The 19,714-nt window shown below is 40.5% G+C and overlaps 1 protein-coding gene across 1 annotated transcript; it reads left to right on the top strand.

Moving 5' to 3' along the window:
* The first annotated feature begins 470 nt into the window (after nt 1-470).
* LOC311269634 (E3 ubiquitin-protein ligase CBL-like) lies at nt 471-18,322 on the top strand. The gene is made up of 15 exons (XM_084373938.1): nt 471-1,035; nt 2,919-3,166; nt 6,139-6,285; nt 6,536-6,692; nt 7,589-7,710; nt 7,917-8,054; nt 8,646-8,733; nt 8,914-9,045; nt 9,420-9,626; nt 9,770-9,886; nt 10,571-10,860; nt 11,176-11,343; nt 11,956-12,062; nt 12,321-12,506; nt 12,809-18,322. Exons 1-15 carry the CDS (start codon nt 892-894, stop codon nt 13,180-13,182), a joined length of 2,625 nt encoding a protein of 874 aa, XP_084230064.1. The 5' UTR covers nt 471-891; the 3' UTR covers nt 13,183-18,322.
* Nucleotides 18,323-19,714: the final 1,392 nt, after the last annotated feature.

The following is a 19,714-nucleotide window of genomic DNA, read 5'->3' as shown; positions in this document are numbered from 1 at the left end:
CTTTAGGTACATTTAATATCAGATACTTTAAGGTGCACTTAAAAGAAAAGAAAGATCTTAATTTACTGATTTCCTTATGCCTAAACAAACTAAATAAACAAACTTAATTTTCATGACTAAATAAATAAACTGAATAAACAAACTGACCTCAAAAGACAACTCAAATTCATAACGTTTTATTTTGTTTATATTTGGCGGACCCTGCCACCTTTCGAGCTTCAAACAGTTATTTTCCTCTGAGAACAGCTTGTTTATTCAGTTATGTAAAAAAATAAATATTTCTGAGTTTGTCTTGTTAAATGCAGAGTTTGAATCTCTTCTACAAACCTACATAACGCCCCTTTAAGTACATTTAATATCGACACTTATTTTGCCGCATTTTCCACGTTCCCCGACAATGCTTTTATTTTGAAGGTCGCAGCCGGACATCCTTGTTTACTCTAACTGCTGGCTCGTCGTTGGCTGGAGCTGCTTCACAACCTGTTTGTTGATCGCTCTATGTGGCTTATTAACACCCCGAGTTTATTATAAGCCGGGTTTATATCCCGGGGGGACTTAACTTGCCGTCGCTGGGAAGGGATAGCTAGTTCTCTGACGGCAGATATAACAACACAACGAGTATGTCCTGAGCTTTTTATTTGGCGACGGGATGAAACAGAGAGAGGCTTTTCAGATGTAGCTTGTTAGCTAGTTAGCTGCGTCGCGTACAGTGTACACACAGCTTTTTTTGTTCTGCCGTTGAACTGGCTCTGCATGACAAATCAGCACCAGTGTTAAGTAAAGACCGGGCGCTTAAAACAGCGGTTGTTTTGAGGGGGAAAAACGCGTCAAGAGTGATCCCTGGTTGTCGACCTCAGCCCCGGGGCTAACCCCCGGTCGCCGACCGAATTAATGGCCGGAAATCCGAGGAGGGGCGCCGGTCTCATCGGCTTGATGAAGGACGCCTTTCAGCCCCACCAGCAGCCTCCCCAGCCTCACCAACCTGCAGTGGTCGATAAGAAAATGGTGGAGAAATGCTGGAAACTCATGGATAAGGTATTGACAGTGTGTTTTAGGGTCACACAATCGCAAAAAAAGACGGAACTGAAAATGAGTCAGTTTTTTTTTTTTATTCCAAAAAGAAAAATATTAAGTTCCACTTCCCCCTTTTTTTTTGTCAGTATGTGCAAAAGAAATGTCTTGACATGACCTTCTTACACCTGAACATTTATGTTACATACACACACACATACTTTGCCACAGTGTGAAACAGGATTTCTCACATTGAATAGATATTAGTCCCACTTAACCCCACAGGATTAGATTTAATCTCAGAGATCCAAATGGGAAAAAGTTTTTAAACCTTGTGGCATTTCTTTCAGCATTGACTTGTGGAGCTGTCTACATAGTCTGTTTGACAAAAAATGTATAACTAAGCCTCCAAAATTGGAGTACAGTCCCTGGTGCATTATTTAATTAGGACAACTTGTACTAAATTGGGTCACAGTGAGGGTAATCTGTTGAACATTTTGCTGTGGACTGTTTGGAAACACCTCAGCAGCCCGTGGACGTCCTTATGGTTTATATTTGATCAAAATAGATACGTGTGTGTGTGTTGGTTTGGGTTTGTGTGTGCCTTGTTGACTGTCACTCCAGTCTATCTTAAGTGAACTAGACAGAAGAGAAGAAAGAAGAGAGGGACGAGGAGACAAGAATTCACAAGAGATCACTTCAGGAGGGCTGTTGTAAGAAGAGAGACAGATATCAGAGAAGACAGAAGACAACATAGCAATGTCTGTTTGTGCAGTGTGCCGTGCAAAGCGGTGGCTGTGCTGTCTCATTCACAGCTACAGCGTGAGGTGTCTTTATGTCAGAGGTCAGAGGTTTTAAAACGTTCACACCTGGTTCATAGGCTTCAACATGTCGAGATTATATATCCAGGGATGCACAATGATAGCGGCAGGTCATGAGGCCAATAAGATGAAGCTTTATTAATGCAAACTTTTGCCAGAGTAGTTGTCATATGTTTTGCTCAGTGTGTGTGTGTGTGTGTGTGTGTGTGTGTGTAAGTAGCAGGCATGTGACGATATGAACATTTCATGTCAAGATTATCCTGTCCAACGTAATTTACAATATTATCCCGTTAATCATCAAAATGCTCTCAAAACTTTAAGACAAAATTAAAATTGCACTGAAACATACTGAAATCACTTTAGTCACACATATTTTTATTCCACCTCAGACAGGATGCACATCTTTTCGGGTGAAAGAAACAGTAGTAACGCAGTAACAGTAAATGAGGTGGAAAATATATGTGTATTGGAAACAGCCCAATACCCTAATCCCTAAATGTATTTTTTTATATATATGTTTTAAAAAGTCAGGTTTTTTTGTGATTGAAAAATTGTTGATCATTATTGACAATGAATACCTGATGATTACCATCTTGATATTTCAACCTTGTCTCCCTCAGCTCTGAAGTTTCCAATCGTTTTCTTATTGTCATGTTGTAAAGCAACAAACCGACACAATGACAACGGTCTGTCGCTTTCACAGTTTACTTAACAACCTTTAGTACAGTTCTGTTCAACAACATCCGCCCTCATCCTTCCTATTTTTACTACCAAAACTCAAAGTAAAAAAAAAAATCCTCAAACAGCCACTCTTCATTTACTGAACTTAACACTGTAAGTGTGAAAGCTTTTGTTAAGTTGTTAATGTGATGTTTGCAGAATATTGACGTGTCCAAGACTGAAACCTCACTAACTTCACATAAACTAAATACATTCTTGTGCTGAAGACCTGTAGATTTTGTCCTTCATCAGTTACACTAGGTGCATGTTAGAAAGGGATCTCATACTAGCCAGTATTGGCAGCATGATTGATTCCAGCAAGCACAAAACTCTTACAGTCTTTGGGCGTTTGTGTGTCCGATCCAGGTTGTGCGTTTGTGCCAGAACCCCAAGGTGGCATTGAAGAACAGCCCGCCCTACATCCTAGACCTACTGCCGGATACCTACCAGCACCTGCGCACCATTCTGTCACGATATGAGGGCAAGATTGAGATCCTCGGGGAGAACGAGTATTTCCGCGTGGTCATGGAGAACCTGACCAACAAGACTAAGCAGACCATGAGCCTTTTTAAGGAGGCCAAGGAGAGGATGTATGAGGAGAACTCCCAGCCCAGGTAAGGCTTATATCCTGATGAAATGTCAGTCATCCTTGTGGGCAGATGCAGCAGGGGGAAAAAAAGAGTTGTGGATCAGGGAAAGTCATCAGGCTTATCATTGTTTGAGTTGGCTCCATATCCTTGAAATGAGCCCTTAAGATCATAATTGTATTAAACTGCCTAATTGGCAAGACTGCTGCTGAATAAAGCTGCCTTTGTGTTCTAACCCATGTGGTCTTAAGGTTAATTCACCACAGATTAAATGGCTTTACAGTACAGAATTACACTTAGTATCGGTTGATTTGGAATAGATGCTGTCATCTGAGGTGAAAACCTCTTTAGATGTCCAGGCTTTTATACTTGAAAGGAAGAAACAAACCTTTCCCAGGCTTAGAAAAAAGTCTTCTGTCCAATCAAGAAACGTATAAATGTAACTAATTTAAATTTCATTGGCCTCGTTTTTGAACGGAGCACGTCTGACTAACTAGGACAGTGTGCTCCAAATTATTCCGCACAAGTTGAATTAGTTTGTTTTCCCCAAACAGTGAAAACGTAAAAAGCAAAACTACTGAAAACAGAAATTTTGAATTTGTTGCACAACCAGATAATTTCTCTGTAGCAATAAATCGATTAGTTGTTGACTATTAAATTAATATCCAACTATTTTGATAAAGATGAATCCGTTTGAGTAAAGAAAAAAAAAGTACAAATTCTCCGATTACTTCTCTCCAGTTTTGATGCCAGTTATCTAAAAAAGATAAGACAGGTAAATAAAACAAGCAAAAACTTCAAAGATCATAAACTGAGCTGTAACCTGGAAAAGATTGCATATCTAAAGGAAATGACTGGTTCTTTTTTGGGGTTAAGAAAAACACCTTATAATGAAAATACGTATTTTCTACCACAATCTATTTTTAAACTTTCCATCACTGTGATCAAATGCAACCTCTGACATTTGACAAATTGACAGCCTTGTGATAGGAAGTAAAATCACTCAGATGAATCATTGATAAAGGCATGATAAACCTTGTCTGCCTGTCGTCGCAGCCACTTCCTCTGTCTCTTGAAAAGCTCTTAGTAAGCGAAAGTTCCTTCCTCTGACACTCTGATTTTTATCAAGCAGTTCCTCTTACTAACTTAGAGACTTTGCGTCAACAACTATTGTGATGGATAGCAAATCTATCAGTCAAGGAGGCTTTACTAAGTACAGTCCTGGTAACTGGAACTCCCTTTCAGACCTTCGGGTTACAGCTGTCATCATTTGTAAAGATTATGTTAACGACGTTAATGATAATTAAAATTGTCTTTGACTAGGTTTATGTAAGATAGACCATGTACCATACCAAACCAAAAGTCCAATGGTAAAGGATGTGGTGTGGTGTACAGTATGTGCTGTTATTCTCTCTGCTCAGCAGGTGTAATCCCTTAATGCGGCTCCATCCTGCCGATTTTATTTTCAGTCTAAAAAAAGAGTAGGCTCGCTTTAGCTAAATCAATTGTGGTTCAGCACATAAGAGAATGTAGCAGTCTCAAATCGGCCAGCTCCATATCAAAGGCCACAGATCTGGTAAAGGTCAGTAGGCAAATAGGCTGCGACTACCAATTACATTAATTTCTGATTCAATTTATTGATTCATCGTTTTTATGGCTGAACCAGTTATTTGCCTGGCTGATTATTGGGGCTGAAATTCAGTGATTTTTCTGAGTATCGGAGGGTCTGTGTTTTTTGTGTCCGATTGACAATAAAATACATTTATTTCAAAATACTTTGTCTCTGTCTGAATAGAGACGCTGTCTGATGACTATCTGATTGGTTACACGCCACAAGTAAAATAATAATGAAATATCTGAATCTGCAAACTAACTAGTAACTACAGTTATCAAATAAATGTAGTGGAGTGGAAGTTTAAAGTAGAAGAAAATGAAAATACTGCAGTAAAGTACCATAAAATTGTACTTAAAACAGGACTCGAGGAGACTGTACTAAGTTACATTGGTTATTCTACATTTTGACACAAAGATGTGAATTTATACTACAAACATACATCAGTTCCAAACATCAGTTATAGGTCTCCTTGATTACTAATTATTTTGTCTACAAACATTAGAAAATAGTGAAAAATATTGACCCAAGTCTCCCAGATACATCCAGATACATCCAGCAGAAAGTGCTCACAGTTAAGAAGGTGTTGAGAACTTGTTTAGCTTTTACTTGAAAAGTAACAAAAATGATTATTATGATCATCATATAATTGTGTCAGCCTTAAATAGCACATCTTTATGAATCCCAAAAACCATGCATGTTACTAAAAAACTGTAAGGAAGTCTGAAGTTTGATTCGGGTTGCAGAAAGGTTCAAGCATCAACTCCTTTTACTCCAATACTATTATTATTCATCGTTGTGTATAAAAGTTTTTAATCATGCATGCCCTTTTTACGTGGAAGTTCAGCATGACTGAAAAGGGTTCAGAAGAACTGGGAACTTGACAGAATAATAAAGATTTATTGATAGAGTGACTTGTTCCTTATATGTACCATAAAAGTATCAGTGAGAGTGCCATCTGTTTTTATAAACTGTGGAACTGCCACTGGGTTCAGAATGGAAAGCTCTCGCGATATCTTTCAAAAGATGTTAATTTTTTTTAATCTGGCTTTTAATTTTGAGGAATGTTGTCGCCTTAGTTTGTAGGTTTTAATAATTTTTCGTTAATTTAGTTTTATTGACTTCTTTTTTATTTATCTTTGACATTTTATTCTTTTATTGTCCTGAATAGTTTTATCTATTGTTGTTAATTTGGTCTGTGTTGTCACAACTTTGTTGTAGGTGCTGTACGAATAACGTTGAGTTGTTTAATAATGGAAAAACATACGTACATGTTTGTTTAATGGCTGTAATCTTTCTGGTCAAATATTAGAGTAGTCTGATTATATCCTTTACTAACCTGTATTTGTTTCTGTCGCTCTCTCTCTCTTCCTCTCCTCTTACTCAGGCGAAACCTTACCAAGCTGTCTCTGATCTTCAGTCACATGCTAGCAGAGCTAAAAGCCATCTTCCCCAATGGCTTATTTCAGGGCGACAACTTCAGGATCACCAAAGCGGATGCTGCCGAATTTTGGAGACGGTCATTTGGGGACAAGTGAGTTTTTTACTATCAAATATCAAATATAAAAAATGGCAAAAGAGGAACTTTAAACTATGTAAATTAAGGTGTTTTCTATATGTAATTTCATGACTAGAACTTTTATTGCAATTTTTTTATAAGCAATTTATTGAGTTAGATATTATGTTTCGTTGTTGTCTGAGTTTTATGTTTCAAGATTGTGAGCACAATGCATGGTGTTGAAAACTCTGTAACTTTGCACCCCCCTTCCTCCCATGTACTGTAGGACCATAGTGCCATGGAGGACATTTCGTCAGGCCCTCCACGAGTTTCATCCCATCAGCTTGGGCTTGGAGGCCATGGCTCTCAAGTCCACCATCGACCTCACCTGCAATGACTACATCTCTGTGTTTGAGTTCGACATCTTCACCAGGCTCTTCCAGGTGAGGCTCTTCACTACAGAGTGTACTAGGGATTGGAACATAATTGTCATGTTATCCTCGTAGAAATTCAATGATGCATTCAATAGTAATCTGAATTCTGAATCATATTTTAATGAAGGGCAATAACATTAAGATGCCTTCAGGCTAAGTCCACACATACACAGATATTTTTCGAAAAAGGGTTTTAAAAAAAAACCATACCAGCACTCAGAGTTCACACTTGCCAGTGATCTTAAAAACAACTGCGTCATCGTTTCCAAAAAGTCTCCAGTCTCTGCCCATCCAGCCAGTCAACCAAAATGTAGTTCCTGAGTATCTTCACCCTGGAAGGAGACTTTCAAAAGCCTTTTATGCATGTATGGAAGGCCAAAATGTATAGAAAAAGCTTTCTTAAGAAATACCTGTTCAGTGTGGACAAGGCCTCAGTCATGAATTAGTTCAGAAATAAAAAATGATGCTGTGTGGAGTGGGAAAGTATTTGTCATTTGAGTAGACTGCAAAGGTGGCACATTTCAGCATTAGTCACCAGTTTTTACGTAAGTCAAGCTGAAAACTCTGTTGTGTAGATGCAGAAGTAGACGAGACAAACGCCACAAACTGAACTGAAACTTCAGTCAAGAATATATCAACAGACATTATGCATCATTCGTGAAACAGTGTCCTGAATTCCCAGCTTTACATACAGTAAGCTTGTGATTCGGCTTTGATTTCACACAGAGTGAAGGAAGTTCATTTTGCCCGCAAGTCTGATCCAGCAGGCTCAGTTGTGGCTGTAAAGGTGTAATATGGAACATTTCCGCATTAAAAAATCAGATGAGGGTAATAAAGCTGAACAAAGTTTATAGTGTTTTTAACTCCATCATTTTTGTGTCTCTGTGCATGTGTGTTGTGTGTAGCCATGGTCGTCTCTTTTAAGAAACTGGAACAGTCTGGCAGTCACACATCCTGGTTACATGGCCTTCTTAACCTACGACGAGGTCAAGGCTCGACTGCACAGGTTCATCCACAAACCTGGCAGGTGAGAAACAGACGAGCTCTTACAATGACAGATTTCTAAACTATTTCATTATCATCCCGTTTGGACCAGAAATTCTAAATAAAAATGTTACTTCCTCATGGTGACCTATGTACGAGTCAGATTCCCAACTGCACTTCACATCATATTGTTGCAATCGAACGCTGCCAGTGTGTATTGTTTGGTTGACACTGTTGTCTTCCTTTCAGCTACATTTTCAGGCTGAGCTGCACTCGGCTGGGCCAGTGGGCGATCGGCTACGTGACAGCTGACGGGAACATCCTGCAGACCATCCCCCATAACAAACCACTCTTCCAAGCCCTCATTGATGGATACAGAGAGGGATTGTAAGTCCCACTACAACACAGTATCAATGCACCAATTTATACATTTAGACTATGTTATGTTATAGTTTATACGTGCCTTTAGGGATTGATTAAAAACAAAAGGATTAGTAAACCAAAGGCTTTTTTAAACAATATTTTCACTCAGCAAGTCAGCACATAGCACTTTCATGAGTTTTTTTCTTGTAGGCATGCATCTTGTTGCAGCATGCAAGGAATATCTTTAAAGTATTAAACACTCCCCCACTGAAAGGTGGCTGTAAAAAGTCTGCAGCTTCCTGCTTGGTGGAGATCAGCAGCTGAAGTAATTTTGGATTCAGTTAACTGTTAAAGTTATTTACAGTCACAAAATTTTTTTAAATGTGCACAAAAACATCTCAAACACCTCCTGCAGCATGATCGTCGTTTATGCTTTCATTCCACATCTTCAGTATGTTACAATACAACATCCCTTCAGCGATAAATAATTAAATATAAAGTATTGTGACACAGCATTTAAGCCATCATCCAGTGGACACAAAGCTTTAAGCTGCTGTAATATTTTTTTGTGTGTGTCTGTGTTTGTGTGTGTTTACGCATGTCCTGCTTCTCTAGCTATCTGTTCCCAGATGGTCGTGCACAGAATCCAGACCTAACAGGGCTGTGTGAACCTTCTCCACAGGACCACATCAAAGTGACTCAGGTATGGTCTTGTTTGTTTCTCATCTGCGAACCAGTCAACCTTATCTTTGTGCCTCAGGGAAAACGGTCACACTGCAAAAGATGCACATGCATAAACTAGACATGGATGCATATTAGACAAAATATTACGCTGATCTTGAATAAAAACAACCTGTCTCCTCTTCCTCCTTCCCCCCTGTAGGAGCAGTATGAGCTGTACTGTGAAATGGGCTCCACTTTCCAGCTTTGTAAGATCTGCGCAGAGAACGACAAGGATGTGAAGATCGAGCCCTGCAGGCACCTGATGTGCACCTCCTGTCTGACTGCCTGGCAGGTGAGGCTGCTTCCACACTATAAAGTTTAATTACATTGGTTTCTAGTAGCTCTTTAAATCCTGACGGTCAGAATTGAAGTTGAACTTTCATTCGCTTGCTGAGGTAAACATTTCTTAATCAAGCTATGTGTTTGATATAGTCCAACAGTAAAATTCAACAATAAAATACTCAACATTTGCCTGCCTTTTATGATGACCATTCAAATACGTCTTAAACTTATAGGTCTCCAGTGTTCGGCTGCTTTTAGTGAAAATTAAATGTTCTACACTGTTATTATTTGTTTTAATCATCACTTTTATTGCTTCATCATGTCTAACTGATGCTCATTGGTCATGTGTCAAGTGTCTCATTTTGCTCTCTGTATGTGGATCAGGAGTCGGAGGGTCAAGGCTGCCCGTTTTGCCGCTGTGAGATTAAAGGCACAGAGCCCATCGTAGTAGATCCCTTCCATCCGAAGGCCAGCGGGGCCTCCTTTGCTGGGTTCCAGGGGTCCAGCAGAGCAGAAGCCGCAGGCAATGACGAGGAAGAGGATGATCGGCTGGAGGAGCACCTTGTCATGAGCAGGCTGGCCTGCAGCAAGGTTAGAGGACCACACACAAACATCAGACTTAATCGGCCATTGTAGGACTTTATTGTATTTGTTTATTGTAGGGAAATTTAAATCTCAGTCCCTTGTGCCATGCATCATCTCTAAATGTATATCTGTTGTTTGTCTGTTTGCAGGTCGAGCGCCCTCCATCTCCAGTGTCTCAGCTGCCTCCAGTGCCCCCCCGACTGGACCTCCTACAGCAGAGACCCTCCAGCTCCCACAGTGCACAGGGTCAGGGAGCCACAGCTAAGGTGAGTGAGTGTAGATGAGGACTTGGAAGTTTGAATTTAGGAAGCGGTTCCCATTTTTTCAAGTCAGTCTTGACAATACTCCAACGCACGTACATGTAGGTACATTTCAAGAGTTATTGGTTGTTGTAAGTGCTCTCTCTTTTCATAATGGCTATAAAAAGATCCCTTTCTAACGAGATTCCAGTGGAAGAGATTGTGGACAAAATGTAGATTGCAAAACACGACTGAAGAGTATGGAACAGCAGGACATTGAGCGGCTTCAGGTGCTGTCAAATACGTAGATCCTGAGCTATACAACCTCCTCTCAACCGTGGAGAACTGGAAGAGGACAGGCTACGAAAACACAGAAGAGGCAGCACAGCATTCATAGGAGAGACAGAAAAAGAGAGAGGCATGATAATATGCAAAAGTAGGGAGAGAAGCGAAAAGAATATCCAAATATCCATTTTACTATCAAAACACTTGTACAAGCATGCATTAATGTGGAAGTCAAGTTCCTATAAACAATGTAAATAACTTAACTTTGGTATTAACGGTAGTTTATTGTGTGCGTGTAATGGGGAGCCCACTCAGCAAACCTAATCCACTACAGTACAAAGTACAAGGATGTGTGTGTATGTGTATGTGTGTCTTCTCATCTCTGCTGGTTACTAACACCACCATCCCCTCCTATCTTCACCCCAGATGGCAGCCACGCACAGAGACAAGCCTTTACCTCTGCCTCCAGCCCTGAGAGAGCTGCCCCCTCCTCCCCCTCCAGAGCGCCCCTCCCTGGTTGGCCAGGACTCCAGACTCCAGAGGAGACCCCTGCCCTCCACCCCTGACCAGTCCGCCTGGGCTTCCAACTACATGGTCCCACGCCCGGCAACCAAGGCCCTGTCAGCACTGTCCTCCAGCCCGCAGAGCAACGGAACAAGTGGAGAGGGAAGCAAACCCCAGGCAGCTACTAATGCTGTCTACTGCCTGGCCCAAAGGTACTGAGCTCTGCTTTAAAGCTTATGTCTTAGACTTTTACTGTGAAATATTTGAGGAATGTGTAACAAATATAGCGACTTGCGCTGGTTCATTATAGTATGTCAAATACTGCCATCTTGTGGCACTTGTATGTGACTACAAAATACAGTTTGGCCGAGACACACGCACACACGCACACACAGACACACAGACACACAGCAACTGAAGCATGACAATAATATTTAAGATTTGTAATCCATAACAACAAAGTGTTGAAAATAACATGACCTGAATGAACCTCTGTGATCAGATGTCTGTTTTCTATCTATGGTCAGATCTGTGGCAGCGGCAGCAGTTTCAAGCGGGGAGAAGCCGTCGTCTGACTGTGAGGAGAATGAGTACATGAGTCCCACCTCTCTGCCAGCTTCTGGTGCCCCCTGGGTCATAACAGGCTCCTTGGTGCCCCCGCCACCGAGCCAGGCAAACCACCATAATGACGTCAGGTAAACAGATTAACTCCAATCAATCAATTGACTTGATTTATTACGTCTCAGGAAAATGTTGATTTGGATAATATCAGGTTACCAGAATAAAAGAGCATCTTTAAATCAAAGGAAACTGAATACTCAAAAATAATTATAATTAGACTATGTATACAATTTTGAGGGATTCACTGAGCACTGATAAAAGTATCCCACATACAGCAATCCAGGAATAACTGCTGCAGTAATGTATCTGTAGATGTATTTTTATGTCCACCAGGGGGCTGTATAGCCCTAGTTTTGTTCCTTCACATCTACAATCGCTTCCCTTAACTTAACTTCTCTTTCTTGAGTAAAAGGTTCAAAGAAGATGAAGCAAATCCAATGTTTGACAAGAAGGCAACACAGTTTCTCAGCTTGTTGTTTTAATGAAATAATGTCAAAGTAATTAAATACAGGAATTCACTCACAATGGAAGAATGAATTCAATGATTGACACATTTCAGAAGTCTGGAACAATATTTTCACTTTTCTTTTTTAGAGGATTAGATGTCGTGTAAAGGCTGGATATAAAGAATTGCCAAATAAAAGCACTCCAAATAATTATTCTCTCTCTTTCTTTCCTTTTGTTAGCAATGAGGTGATTGACAGCGACTCTGAGGACCCTCAAGTCTACGAGTCCATGTGTAACATCCAGGCTCAGGCTGGTTCCTCTGAGACTGCACAGGCCTCCGACCACGGTAACATTCACACCTCAGTATTACTGTTCTAACAGACAATAAAGGGGAATATTTTTTTTTCTATTTTAGTCTTAAACTCAAGTCTTCTTATTCTTGTACCAGTATTACCCCGAATACAAGGACATCATGAGCTATATTTTGTATTATTGCGGTCACTAATTTCCTACGGTTTCTGTTTTCTTGATTTCTGCTCTCTTAGTGTGTAAACTGTGTGTTGTACATTGACCACAATACCAATGTGATGTTGTGATCTTTCAGACCTCCCTCAACATTCAGCTGTGGTTTCCCAGGACAAGAAGGAGGAGACTGTTGAGGAGGACATTTACGAGTACGACTGTCCCAGACCGGTGGTCCCTCCCGCCCCAACCAGAAGGACCCTGTCAGAAATCAGCGGCCCCTCAGCTGCCTTTAGCACCCTCAGCATAGACGGGGCTGTGGAAGCCAGTACGTATCTCTGCAAATTATTATGTATTTTAAGGTGAAATGCCACTGGGCCCAGATTTATAGATGAACTTTGCAGTGACTCAGACCCCTAACTTACGTTGTGTACCTAGTTGTAAACCTTTACAGGCCCACAGCATGTATGTGTGAAGTCTAGTATTAATACTAGTACATTTACTTATAACTGTGTTCAATTTTCTGAAAGCTAAATTGACAAACAACAATCAAAAACCTCTGTATTCCCTTCTGTATTTGAATGCAACGCGTTTCCCACGTTTACTGACTATAAACCTGTATGTTTCCAGGTATGTTTGCAGCAGGTGTCGACCCTGAACGTCCCCCCAAACCTCTCCCACGGCGAGCCAACTCCGACCGACGGCCTCGACCTGTAAACCGTGAATTTCACACTCCATTGCCTGATCTCCCCGGTCCTTCCACCTCCTCCGCTTCTGCCTCCCCTCCTCCTCCTCCTCATCATCCTCATCCTCATCCTCCTCCTCCTCCTGCAGGCCCAGGAAGCCTGGCCCTAAACGGGGAGATCGAATGCCTGATGTCCCAAGGCTACTCCATCCAGGACATCCAGAAAGCCCTGATGATCGCCCAGAACAACCTTGAGACGGCCAAGAACATCCTGCGGGAGTTCGTCTCCATCCCCTCTACGGCGCACATCGCAACATAGTCGCTCCAGGCACGCCCATCCTCTTTGTCTCGTCTCTGTCTCCACTCTGTGCCATTATCATGGATAGCATTTACCAAGCACTTTCCTGCAGGGCCACAAGTACTTGACGAAAGGCTTTACTCTGAGGAGTAATGCTGCGTTCACGTCATATCAGAAGTTGCAGATGAACAGGATGATTATCTGCAAGTTCTAGTCATTGAAATATCCTCCAAAGTCATTCGTAACAAACTGGAACATGTTTTAGTTTTTGTGAATACATATTATTTTGATTATGTTGGACTGCTGTTACGGGAATGCAGAGTGTTGAAAAGTGAAAATGCCTCAAAATGTCTTGTTTCTTGAGGCTTTTGTCCCAGAAGCAGTGTGAGGCTCCTAGGACAGGAAGCATCTGTTGGTCAGTTGGTTATTTTTTGGTCCAGTTGTGTTTAAGAGCAGCTCAGAAGAGGCAGGAAGTCCGATATGACTTGAACGCAGCATACGCGGAGCATGGAAGCCTTTTAAATGTGAGCTCTCTGTAGCCAAGCTTTGACCCTGTTGTACTTTGCTGAGGCTCACTCGTGCCGTGACAGTGTCCCCCCTCAGTCTGAGTATTTTTTCTCTCATTAAGCTAAATGTTGAAGCTACAGTGACTTTGATCAGTAGAGGGACCCAGCGGATCTTTGTTTTTGACTCCCCGCTGCTGGCAGATGTTCAGTTTGGTGCTTTACGGGCTTCTTGGCAAATTGTGGCGTACGAATATGTAGCGACACGAGTTCAGTCTGAACACTTAGTGATTAACTCTGTGGTGTGTGTGCTCATGCTGATGAATGTGAATGTTCAGTCGCAGTGCAGTATTGCAGGGCTTCACGTCGTACGCGTCACTGTGGCTCGCTCTGTTTTCGATGGTATTTGAAAATTCGACTCCGTATTTCCTCTCAGCTCCAAGTTCAATGATGGTTCTCTAATGAAATAACAAGTTTAATGTGTAAGTACACTCATAAGGTGTCTTGCTGTGTGTAGTACTAACAATGGCTGAATTTTCTGAAGTTTATTTTTGTCATTTAATTCCATGATTGCCTGCCGCCATTTCAGGTGGTCTGACACTGAAGGCTGGTTTATTTACTCAAAAGCTTCTTTCATAGTTTCTGACTAAACTAAAAAAAGGACTTTAACATGTGCTGTTAGATTTCTTCTCACATGTTGATGTGATTTCGCTCTGCATCACCGGAACAGCTTCGGGAGGTTCTGAGAAATCAGACTGAAGGGATTTAGATTGAGCTCTAAAGCAAAAAAACTGAAGGCTGTCATGTGGACTCAGGTACTCAGTAATAAGTCAGGGTAGAATGTAATAACTGAACAGATGCTAAAGGAAACATAAAGACGATGATGTAAAGTTGGAAACGTTTGTGGAAAAGCACAGACTCACTCCTCCAAGGACTGGATTTTCTTTCTTATTCTATTCTATTTAATTTACCATAAAACCACTATATATAATATTTTAAAATCAGGTTTTTAATGCCTTCCCAGGCCAAGTCACTTCCTATAGTTTCAAACCCCTGAGATGTTTAATTTGGTTACGATAATCCACCCATCGTACTACATATCACAGCCCTGGGTGGTTATCTCGCGGATGCAACTGACATATTTCAGTCACTCAGCAGCTCATAAAATCAGATGCGGGGTGAATGTCGAAAATACCAATTCACTACCAATCCAACCTTCTAAGCAACTTTAAAGATATTTGAGCTGAAAGTATTGATTGATTAGTCGATCGCCTCAAAAATTAATGTGCAGCTATTTTGATATTTGATTAATAGTTTAAACACAGTCTTTCAATCGAAACAAAACACAAGAACCGTGGGATTATTAGAGTTGCTGTTATTGTTAAACAGCCATTATTGCAAATGAAGATCGATCTGTGAGCCTCAGAAGAAATGTTCGTGAACGAGGTTACATATTACATCTTTGAGTCGGTTTCTTTCAAGCAACATCGACTTAGATTTTGTACTCCCAGCTTCTTGATTGTACAAAATGATCTTTTTGCAGACATCGACCTGGGCTTATAGGAATTGTAACGTCATTTTTCAAAACTTGTATTCCCGTAAATGATTTTATGAACTGAGTGACTGAAATGAGTTTGAGCTGTAACGTGTAATGAAAGCCTGTCCTGAATCAAGTCAGTTATAAGTCTTTGATACAAAGTCATCAGCTGGACTTCATTCACATTCATTCCCAAACAAAATATTCAAATTAACACATAACATTGAAACAGATTTAAGAAGATATTCCTCTAAAGTTGGGTATTTTACTCAGGTTTTTTAGATTTCTTTCCAGTGGACCAATAATAAGCAGCTTACACTCCCCTCTCTTTTTATATTATCTCCACCCATCAGTGGTGTTTTGAAGTGAGGGCCTGTATATTAACCCAACCACAGGATCATGGGCTCATTTAGAGCAAAGATGAAAAGATATCTGACTCATCAAAGCGGGGAGTCTGATCTAAGTCCAGCACAACATCAGTGCAGAATACAAATATGTTGTGAGAGAGGCTCCATCCTCGGTAAGATGGCTGTTCCATATTAATATGCATATTTGGGAACACTGCCAGAAGCAAGACGGGACTGGACTCAGCGTCTCATTTCCATTTTCACGTAAGAACACGTAAATATGTCTGAAGTATCCCCTTTAAGGAACAGTGCAATTTCTTCTTTTTTTCTTTCCAAAGTCGCTCCTCAATAGTCACTTTTGATTTCCACAGTAACATGTAAATGTGCCTTCTGTCCATCACAAGCTGCACATGACAGCAGACAAACCAAAACAAAACAGTTCCTCCACATGTACTGCTTAAATGAAATGGAAATCTGCACATTTAATCGGAGCCCATTCCTGACAGTGTTTGTCAGATATTCAACAGTTTATCAGGAGTTTGGAGTTGGTTCTCCACGTTGTTTTCTTCTAGGCAGAAACGGACAATTACAACCCAACCAATGTTAGATTTCTTTTTTGTCGGAAGCTGATTTTGACAATTAAAGCGCCCATAAGTTTAACTGATACATTTGTTACCAATATATGTCTAAACTGGACATTTTACAACTGGAAAAATAAACTTATTATTGCTTCCTGGTGGACAAAATATGTAATGACGACACGGTTTCTAAACAGAATATTCAAAAACCTAAAATAAAAGAAATGCTGTTCTTGCAGGTATTACTTGTAAGTATGAGACACTAGTTACTTATTTTTAATATAGTCCATTTCATTATAAAAGTTTTTTAAGAAAAATGTAAGTTTCCTGTTGCTTACTGGTCGACATATACGTTTATACAAGGGGTAGGCGGATTGATCCCTAAAGTATCGATACTATCAGTGCAAAGTCTTGTTTTGAGTGTCAATGCTGGTGTTAATAAGATTGATACAAAAACAAAATATGAATCCATAACGTCGGAGCACATCCTGAACACATGAACACTCCTGATGATGCAGTATTTGCATCTCTGCTGCTGTTATGTGCGTGTGAGAATTCACATAATGAACATTTGTTGTTTTATTTGTTGCGTGTGATTAAAGGTCCAGTGTGTAGAGTTTAGAAGGGTTTTTGGCAGAAATTAAATTGAATTTTCATAATTATGTTTTCCTTTACCTCTATCAAAATGATTGGGGAGAGAGACAGAACTTTTGATAGTCACCGAAACATAAATGTATAGAATCGCAAGTCAAACCCAAAATGAGGTTTAAAATGCCTTTTCCCCACAGGTTATACTTCTGAGCATACGGTATCATGACACCAAGTTCATTTACGGCTCAATACAGATCGCCGTGACGTGACACAGTCAGCTCTCCCACCAGGCGGCTGTGAATCACTTAACCTTACGTGGTAATTGGCGTGAAATCCTTCTCCTCCGTGCTTATTAGAAGTCCACCTGCAGCCGCACCGAATCGGTTGAAACTAACGTGCGTCTCCCACACTCTGGTGTTACGGACTTTTCTATTCAAAATGCTTTAAGTAGTCCGTCTCTCTCTATGATGTCTCTGGCTTTTTATATCTACAGAGGGAGCAGGTGTTTGTTTTTCTTTGCTAGCCCATAACGGACAAACCAAGAGAAGGCCTTTTTGTGTTTTTTGTAGGTTCTCCTACATGCTTGATAGGGGAGGGTGGGGTGAGGGATGTTCACTTGGTTGCAAACCTACAACCTCGCCACTAGATGCCACTAAATCCTACACACTGGACTTAAATAATAAACAGGAATAGTGAAATGAAACTCCTCATTTTTTGTGTGGTAACTAAAGTGTATTCAGAAGAAGCTTATTAATAATGCACCCACCTCATAGATCATGACACATTTCTCTCCTTACGTGAAAGCACATTAGCTGCTTTTTACTATAAAAAGTACGATAAAAGGGTTAGGGTTAGCGTATCGCCCACCCCTTCTTTGATGTGATATTACAGATTTTAATTTGATGTTTCTTTCCTAAAAAAAAAAAAAGGTTCGAAATATGTTAACATAGAATCTGCTCAGGAGTGTCTCCATGCTTTTAGAAATGGAAAACAAACAAACGTTTTGCCTGATGTGATCCAAGTAGTAAGGAAAACACACCGTAAAAGCTCAGACGATGCTGGATTTGTCCTCGGGTAGATGGCTGAGGTTGCTGAATCTGCTGTGGTTCTGCAGAAATCTTGCAGCTTTAACTCCCTCGAACCAAACTCCTTTTAAAGCAGCACGCCGCCACGTGTCGGCCCTTCAGCTCGTGTTGATTTCCAGAGAATGTGTCGTCAGTCCCTCGGCTTTGTGTTCACTCGCTGTAATAGGGACTAACTCCTGACCATGAAAGTGCCGCTGTGTGAGGATCCACTCGAGGCTGACAGTCACGTTGATTCACTGCCAGACGCTCCGCTCGCTGTCTCACACACACTTTCCCCTCAGAGTCACTGGTAAACTGGTGCGTTGGTTCAGATCCACTGGTTAATGATGATGTGTGGTGTAATCATGGTTACTAGCCTTTTCAACAAGAACTTGCCTACTAAAAAGTTGTCATTGCTTTGTTGTTGCTCGTGTAAATATGATTTTATTTATTGTCTTTTTAATATCCTCAGCATTCATTTTGTTGCCATGTTTTCATGCCTAAGCCATTAAGATTTTTAATTAAACAGTATTTTCTTTAACATCTGACCTGTGTGGTTTGTTTATAATGACTATACGCTGTTCTATAGTGACAGTGAAATGCTCTTAATTGTCTCAAAATGAAACAATACTGCAAGTCTGACTTTTTTTTTAACCTTTAAAGGTATTTCAGTATTAGCTTCATTTATATTGGTTATCAACATTAACATTAAAAAGTGTGAGTTAAGGCTGAGTTTTTCTGCTAAATCTTGATTTATGTAGATATAATGAAATATCTGAGCTTCATCAGTGTTTTATAAAAATACATTTTATGACAAAAATAAAAGATGCAGCTTCTAAAATCATGCACTACAATAAAAACAAACCAAAACTACTAATAAAGGTGCTCTAAGGCCATTCTGTGGCTTTCTACTACCTGCTAAAGCTTAAAATGAGGATAATTCTACAGATTTTACATGTTTAAACTAGAACAGCACTCAGTAGAGCGCATACCTCTGCCAACTCCTGACAGTCCCCTTTAGTACTCACTCAGATGTCAGTCACCTTAATACGCCTGATTCTCTTCATCGGGATCCATGCACTAGTCTGTGATAAATAAATGAAAATGCTTTTTCACAATGTTAAAGAAAGTGAGAAAAATAGTCCTGACTCGGTCGACGTTAATGGGGTCTATTCTGGGCCAAGTTTCGTGGAAATCAGTTCAGTAGCTCTTATGTAATCCTGCTGACAAACCAACCAACAAACAAATGGACACAGGTGAACAACAGCCTGCTTGGGGAAGGTAATAAGCTCACAGGTCTTTGGGAGCATTACTGCAAAAGTACTCTGAGTTTAACGGCCAGAGGCTACATTAGCATCTATAAGCATAACACACCTGGTTCTATGATTAAACTGTCAGCAGTTGAGTTGCATCCATGCAGGTAGTTTTGATTATATTTGTCCAGATTTTCAGGTATCTGTCTCTGAGATTTCTGGAGTCTAAACGGAAAAAATGTCTTCCCACAAACTGCTTCAGTCACTGTGGATAATGTACAGAACAGTTTTTGTTGTCATAAAAAAAAATTACTTCAGTAAGTCAAAGCCAACTTTAGCTCATTGAGTTTGAGTGGGGCGAATGCAAATGAAAAAAGGTGTGGAACATGCTTTTATCACTTTCACTTTGAAGTATTTTGAAGTATCTTTATCTCAGGGACAAACGTGTCGTCGTCACTAAATCCCAAGGGAATAACTGGTTTCTGTAGCAGCTATGAGCAGCTTGAATTCGTTGCAGATGTGAGCTGTTTTCTGTCCTTCCTCCTCCCAGACTCCAGCTAGAAATCTGAGCTACTGTTGGAGTCATTTCCAGCTCGCGCTGACAGCGGTTTGGAGGCAGCGCTCCTTCCTGTCTCCTCACTATGGGACTGCTAACAGAAAGCACACTGACCTCACCGCTG

This window comes from Pagrus pagrus, assembly GCF_965226575.1.
Source record: "Pagrus pagrus genome assembly, chromosome: 14".
NCBI lineage: Eukaryota > Metazoa > Chordata > Actinopteri > Spariformes > Sparidae > Pagrus > Pagrus pagrus.
The sequence above is the reverse complement of the archived record's forward strand: the minus strand, read 5'-3'. Positions and strand labels throughout refer to the sequence as shown.

Coding starts and splice junctions, on each gene's coding strand:
- LOC311269634 (XM_084373938.1), top strand. CDS start 892: ATGGCCGGAAATCCGAGGAGGGGCGCCGGTCTCATCGGCTTGATGAAG. Junction 1,036..2,918: donor GCTGGAAACTCATGGATAAG/GTATTGACAGTG, acceptor TGTCCGATCCAG/GTTGTGCGTTTGTGCCAGAA. Junction 9,887..10,570: donor GTCAGGGAGCCACAGCTAAG/GTGAGTGAGTGT, acceptor TCTTCACCCCAG/ATGGCAGCCACGCACAGAGA.